This window comes from Panthera pardus, unplaced genomic scaffold (genome assembly GCF_024362965.1).
Source record: "Panthera pardus isolate Hobbes unplaced genomic scaffold, ASM2436296v1 HiC_scaffold_16, whole genome shotgun sequence".
In the NCBI taxonomy this organism is placed as follows: domain Eukaryota; kingdom Metazoa; phylum Chordata; class Mammalia; order Carnivora; family Felidae; genus Panthera; species Panthera pardus.
In genome coordinates this window covers 116,732,580-116,740,261 of record NW_026526721.1, presented here as the reverse complement: position 1 = coordinate 116,740,261, position 7,682 = coordinate 116,732,580, and the positions used below count along the sequence as shown (strand labels likewise).

The following is a 7,682-nucleotide window of genomic DNA, read 5'->3' as shown; positions in this document are numbered from 1 at the left end:
CCCCTGCTCACACACACTCTCTCAAATAAACTTTTTAAAAAGTATATAAAGGTACTAGTCCATTCATAAGGGTTCCACCCTCCACCCTCACGTTCTAATCATCCCCCAAAGTCTCACCTCCAAATACATCTCATTAGGGGATTAAATTTCAACATATGAATTTTGGGGGACACAAACATTCAGTCTATAGGATTCCATCCAGGTCAGGACAAAATTTCATGTCCTTCTCACATGCAAAATACATTCATTTCATCTAAACAGCCAAAAAGTCTTAACTTGCTCCAGCATCAACTCAAAACTCTGAAAGTCCAAAGTCGCATCTAAATAAGATATGGATGAGGCTCAAGTATGACTTATCCTGAGGCAAAGTCCTCTTCTTCTGTGAACCTGCAAAAACAAACAATTATGTGCTTCCAAGATACAATGGTGAGACAGGCATAGGATAGACATTCTCATTCCCAAAGAGAGAAATAGGAAAGAAGAAAGGAGTGACAGGACCCAGGTAAGTTCAAGACCAAACAGTACAAACAACATTAAACCTTAAGGCTCAAGAATAATCTTTGACTCAGTGGTTTGTCTTCTGGGCCCTTTGGGGTGGCCGTGTTACCCACAGGGCTCGGCAGAATGGCCTTCCCTGCAGAGACTCACTGCCTGGGCCCTGTGGGTCTCCAGGGCTGGGGTGCCAAGCCCAAGGCTCTCCCAGATGGCCCTGTCCCTAGAAATCTAGGTGAAGGTAGCCATGCTCCCTTGGCTTGTACACTATGAGCATAAACAGAAATGGGGCCATATGGACCCGCACCTTCTGCCTACACCCTCTGGACACGTGGCCACTGAATCTCATGCCATACCGGGGCCCAGCAGAGCCACATCTGGGGTGGCGGAGAAGCATGGTGAGAGAGTGCGGAGAGCAGAGCCCCCCGTGTAAGGTAGTGTCACGTAGTGTGCAGAAAGGTCCCACAGGTGCTGAAGGCCCCTCCTTTGGATCACTCAGCCTCCTCAGCCCTTGTCATCGGGGCCTGTAATGACAGCAGCAGCTCTGTGAATCACTGAATCGCCTTCAGGGTCATTCTTACATTGTCTTGGAGAATAGTTTTCTAGCTTCTGTTCAGAAGGCTCAACCATATTAATTTCTTTATCAGTACCTTGGCCACATCCTCAATGTTCTCATTTTTTGCTATATGGATAGGCTGCAAATCTTCTAAGTCTTTAAGTTCTGCTTCCTTTTGTTTAACAATTCTGCTTTTAGGTCACTTCTCTCTGCTTGCATTTGACTGTAAGAAGTCAGGGGGACCCAAACTGCACCTTCAACACTCTGCTTAGAACTCTCTTCAGCTAAACCTCTAGTTTTATCACTTGCAAATTCTATGTTCCACAAAACACTAGAACATGAACACAATTCTGCCAAGTTCTTTGCCCCTTTGTAATAAACAGGGCCTCTCCTCAAGTTTCCAACAACATGTTCCTCATTTCCATCTGAGACCTCATCAGAATGCTCTTTACCAATTCATGTTTCTACCAACATTCTGTTCAGGATTAGTTAGCTATTCTCTAAGAATACTGAGGCTTTCTCTATGTCTATCTTTTCTTTCCAAGCTCCCAACAGCATCGCCTTTAAAGTTCTGTTAAAATATCTAGGCTTTTTCTAGAATGCATCTCAAAATCCAGCTTCTGCCTATTACCCAGTTCCAATGCTGCTTCCACATTTGTGTGTTATAGCAGCACGCTCACTTCTCAGTACCAATTTCCGTCATAATCCATTTGGGCAACTGTACAGTACTATAGACCAGGTGGCTTACAAAACAAATATTTATCTTTCACATTCTGGAAGCTGGGAAACCCAAGATCAAGGGACTGACAGATTACAAGGACACTAATCCCATTCATGAGGGCTCCACCAGCATGTCCTATCACCTCCTAAAGTCTCCATCTCCAAACACCATCACATTGGGGTAATTCATAAATCTGGGGGGAAATACAAGCATTCAGTCTATAGCAAAGACTCAATCACAAGTCAAAAAATAAAACAGTATTTCACTATAAACCATATTATATTTATTTAAAAGCCAAAAACAATATGATGAAGCATTAAAATACAAAGAGAGTAGCTTTTTTTTAGTGACTCTGATCAATTTTACACAATGAAATACCATTAAGAAATATGAAACTATAATATGAACCATAGAATAAAAAAATAAGACACACAGTATTACTTTTAAAGAAAGAGGGATAATAACTGTAAGAGACAACTTAATGCCATGAAAACTTTGAACAGAAACTTAAAATGTCATATGTTAAATAATCTTTTCTTAGCATTATGCAGCAGGTCTTGGGATGTAGGGATGCGGGCAAGTAAAAAGGAAGTTTGTACAGATCAACTTTCTCAATATTATTGTCTCATTTCCTATATAAAATGTCAGATATTATTATAAGAAATAATATATATGTCTAAGACTGCAATCGTATTTTCAAATATAAGGTAATTGTACTTTTTAGAAAAGCAGCAGTTTAACATTTAAAAAAAAAGCTAGCAGTAGCACCTAAATATAGAAATTACAAGAAGCTGAATAAAACAACTTTACCATGAAGAGATAAATATAATTGTAAAATGAAGCACCTTTCTTTGACTTCAACAGGAATTGTGGGCAAAGGCTGTCATCTCCGAGTAATCCCATCAGAGAACACTTAGAGTTGTTTTATTTAACAAGGAGAAGAATACATTTCATTCTACATACTGGCTGTGTTGAAAAAACACAGTCCATGTCCAGATAGGAAGGTAGAGTACAAAAGACACAGGTTGATTCATCAGCAACTATTCACCAATACACTGTGCTCTTAACTAGCTAATAACAAGTACGCTTATACTGGAACCATGTCGATCCTACAGAATTTTACTGTTAAGCTCTAGTTCACAGAGAAGTTTTATTATCTTCTTTGCACAGGCAGATTTATCTATCATCTAAATAAAAAGCAGCTAAGAAATATTTAAAAACGTCAAAATTCGTAGTTTTGCTTTTACAAAGTGCTACACAGAATGCCACATTTCAAAATTTAGAAACCCAACTTCAACTCCTGCAGTTAGAAAAACATGGTGATTATCAGTGATCCTGAAAGAAAGAAAAATAAAAACTATCTCCTCTGTGTCACACCCCATGAGATACGAAAGTTCAATAGGCAATCTTTGAGATTTGGCCAAAATATTTCATATGTAAGGCATCTGTGGCCAAGAGAGATTAAATAGATTAAACGCAAGCTCCTCATAAGGACACTGATGTCTCTGAGTTGCTCAGAGATCTAGACAAGCTGTGGCCCTTGTCACCTCTTTTCCTGATAGGATGACCCTGACTCCATGTCCAGGCAGGTCCTGATAGACCACGCTAGTGAATGAGGGAATAGGTATGGAAAATAGAACCTTACGATTTTTAAAAAAATGTTTTGTTTGGTAATAAAATCAAATTTTCCACTGAAACTTATAAACTTTCAGAACAAGGTTTGATACATATGCACAAGTAAATTTTTCCTTGTACAATAACACACAGTATTTCTGCCTACCTTCCTTTTTGTTTTAAAGGTCAAGAGTATTATTCTTTTCACTTAGAATCAAATTTATCTTCAGTAACAGGACAAGCTGATGGAGAGGACAGGTTGGAGAGGGTTGGGGATAAAAGCTGTTTTATTCTATCTCAAAGACTGCTCTAAAAAGCTTGCCATTTCATGACCCATTAATGTGAGAGCCCTGGGATTCATTTTCCCTTATCTCAGGGTAAGTAAAGTGTTTTCAAGCTCATTGTATTATGTTTACTTGGTTAATGAGTTATAGCTTTTTCAAGGTGAACTCCTAGTCTACCATGTAGACAGAGAGACAATCAATTAAAACACATGGTTCAATCAATTAAAACACGTGTTCTTGCCCTTACACTCAGCCTACCTGTCAGAGCTAATACCCAGTAAAAATAATCTGCAAAAGCAGATACATATATTTGCAAATAATTCAGGGGATTATAAGCCCAATCCAACTTCTCTTTTTTTAATTAACCATAATTGTTGATTTGCTGTGTCCATCTATCTTGATGAACGTCGTGGTGATCTTTCAAAATACATGAAGTCCTGAAATTAGAAAAAAAAATATACATATATATATATATATAATATATACATATATATATTAGAAAAAAAGAGACAACTGTATGTATACAGATGGATACATAATTAGATGCAATGCATAAAATATTATCCTTTATAATTTATCAGGCAATCCTCTTTCTAGTTAAAAATAAATAAATCTAATGAAATCTTTATGAAGAGGACCTAATATGAAGAGCAGCAATTAAAAAGTTGGAACTATTGGTAGCCAACAACCTTTCCATTTGGGGGTACCAGTTAACTAAATTTTCATTGTTAAAAAGACGAAAAACTTGACAATCAAAATTAAATGTTAAATATACCAATTGCAGTACGTTAACTACATTTTTAGGGTAAATATTTTCCATTTCATTTCTATGCTTTACTTATGAATATTAGCCATTAATCAGCCAGTAATACAGCAAGGGAACTGTGCCTACTAAATCTAAGGAAGATACAACACCAAGGAGTACAATGACAGAGAGGCAATAAGGTGGAGGGAAAGGAAATCAGCTCTAGAGTTATTTTATTTTCTCAAGAAGTCAAAGGACAGGCATCTTTAAGTAATGAGAAAGACAAATAACATGCTGTGATGACAATCACACCCACTGGATGTCTAATATTCTCCAAGCACTCTTCTGGCCCCTGTACTCAGATGATAGCTAATGTTCATCACCCTGAAAAAATCTAAGTATTTTTGTCTCCATTTTACAGATAAAAAGAATGAGGCCGGGAAGTGTTCGACACTTTGCAAAACATGTCACTAGTAAGTGGTAGAGACAGACACTGGCCTAGTTGCAAATGTTATTGCCTTTCTATTATACTACACTGCATCTCATTGGAAAGAATAACTCACTCAAGACAAGTCAAAAGGAAAAGGCTTACAATGAGGAAGCAGGCTCCAAAAATCATGGCTTTCATCTTCACATCCATATCTAATGGGAAGTGAATTTCAAACTGGTCAGCATCCCCCATTGCTGATAACAGACCGTTCCACTTCCTAATAATACTGCCGATGTTGGATACACCATCAAGGGATTTGACCTAGAAAGAGAAGCATGTGACTTAATGATGATTAAAAAGTACTATACATTTCTTTCTTCTACTCAGAAGCACTTTACACTGAGATAAGCATAAATACAGTACAGGAAATTATTAACAGTAATAACATAATTTCAAATAGGGAATTATGGCCAACATGGGTTAGGTGCCTTGCAACTGGTTAATAACTGAGCTGGGATCAACAATAGCCAGGTTAGCCAGGGAGCCCACCTGTCCATCAACTGATGAAAGGATAAAGATGTGGTACGTACACACACACACACACACACACACACACACACACACTGGAATACTACTCAGCAACGAAAAAGAATGAAATGTTGCCATTTGCAACAACATGGATGGAACTAGATGGTATTATGCTAAGTGAAACAAGTCAGTTAGAGAAAGACAGATATCATATGATTTCACTCATATGTAGAATTTGAGAAACTCAACAGATGAATATAGGGGAAGGGAAGGAAAAATAAGATAAAAACAGAGAGGGAAGCAAACCATAAGAAACTTTTAAAGACAGAGAACTGAGGGTTGCTGGAGGGGAGGTGGGTCAGGGATGGATTAAATGGGTGATAGGCATTAAGGAGCGCACTTTTTGGGATGAGCACTGAACATCGTATGTAAGAGAGAACTCACTGGGTTCTACTCCTGAAACCAAGCCTACACTGTATGTTAACTGACTTGAATTAAAACAAACAAACAAAAAACCCAAAAAACAGAACTGGGACCTATCTGACAGTTCTCAGGCCAATGCTCTTGTTTTCAAGAGCAAATGAGGTATAATTTGAGGGAGATATGATTTGAATTGATTTTGAAAATCTTCTTCATATAGTAAAGGGTGGGAATTGGGGATTGGGAGGGAGTCTCTACAGTCTAGAGAAACACATGAACAAAAGTAAGGAAGCATAATTCTACATATTTCACAAACTTCATATAATCAGTCAAGTTTTTGTGGGTCAAATCCACCCTGTTGTATGTCAGAATTCCGAAGAGCTTTGCCTTCTCAAAGGGGGACTCAGGCACTTGCTAACTTTTGGCGATCAGAATGATCCTATATACTCTGCCCCTGAAATATGGCTACATTTTCTATTTCTCTACAGTGGTCTTTTAACAAATAAGCAATGCCTGGAGAACTAAAAAGGTTTATTGGGTGTCATAGAAAATACTTGAATGAGCAACTTTAGATAAAGAGCCTTGTTGAATTGCAAGACATCTTCTAAGAAGCTAAGGAAATATTTCTAAGAATCTCCTTTGTCAAATTCATAGGATAATAAGCAATCATTCTGTAGTCAGTGAAATAAAGGCAAAACAGGAGGATTTTTCATTTTTCTGAGAAAATGTTATAATCTATTATGAGTTTTAACTATGTTATCAGTGTTATCCTGTCCCTTGAGGACACAGACTTCCACCATGCAGATAGACGATTTGCACAATCTCGGGGTGATCCGTATGTTCTGTGATCTGTTGGGCACTTTCATTGCTCAGGACCTGTATCCCAATCCTGCAAATCTTTGGTAAAAATGGTTAATTAAATACAACCGAGAACAAAATAAACGGAATCTATTGGGCTATTTTCTTTCAGGTTTAGTGTTTTACATGGGTCCTTCTCATCTTCATCAAACACTGAAATCATAAACAAAGTAGCTCACATTTTGGGAAACATTAAGCAATCCACCAACAATAATTTGCAAGTGATTTGATGTCAACCAATAACTCTTTCCTCCTTCTACTTTATTCATTCATGTGAAAAAATAATCTAAAACCAAACAATTCTAAGGTCTGTCTGTACATGTTGAAAAAATAATAATAATGTTATTTTTACATTTACCTCAAAAACAGAATCTGAACCACAGCCGTAGGTTGAACATGGCCCACGTACTCGCATCACATTTTCTTTCTTCTCATTCTGGATGCTGTAAACTGCCCTGCACAGGTTCCAGTGTTCTGCAACAAAGCCAATGGTGACACCAGGAGGACACTGCACCTCCAGCTGCAAAGAAGCAGTGACAGAGGGAAGGAGGCCACATATATACCCGTACGCACACACACCGTACGTTCTTCCCTCATGCAAGGACTGGAAAAAATGTTAATGGTACAGACTCTTCCATTGTACCCCAGGCTATTTCTTAGGGGTGTATGTCAGTGAAAGGCCTTGAGAGGTGAGGTCACATTTCCCTTTGGGACAGACTTACTGCTTGTTATACAATGATCGTTTCTCCAAGCTCAGTGTTTCTCAGCTGTATGCACACCCGCCCGCTCCTCTGAGTTAACCCCAGAGAACTTGGGGGCAAGGGGTCTATACCAACATGTGGCTCCTGACGCTGGTACTGCTTCCTGTGCTGTAATAAGGTTCTCTGTCTCTGCTCTAGGTGCCTCATGTCTTCTGGCACAGTCCATGACAAAGTAACAAGGTAACTTCCTAGACTTAAATCTCAGACATGACAATTGTAATAGAAAAGAGAAAGAGAAAAGAGGCATTCTGTAAACGGTATACTGTGGAAACA

General features: G+C 38.3%; 1 protein-coding gene across 11 annotated transcripts in view; it reads right to left on the bottom strand.

The window, feature by feature from the left end:
• Positions 1 to 2,029: 2,029 nt before the first annotated feature.
• Positions 2,030 to 7,682, bottom strand: part of PLSCR4 (phospholipid scramblase 4) — a 135,095-nt gene continuing 129,442 nt past the window's right edge. For 10 of the 11 annotated variants that reach the window (XM_053903738.1, XM_053903736.1, XM_053903737.1 and 7 more), the window contains 3 exons: positions 7,007 to 7,168; positions 5,005 to 5,163; positions 2,030 to 4,104 (listed from right to left, as the gene is read on the bottom strand). In XM_053903738.1, coding sequence (XP_053759713.1) covers positions 4,060 to 4,104; positions 5,005 to 5,163; positions 7,007 to 7,168 — 366 coding nt within the window. In that variant the 3' untranslated portion in view covers positions 2,030 to 4,059. The other variant, XM_053903740.1, reaches the window with a different exon arrangement.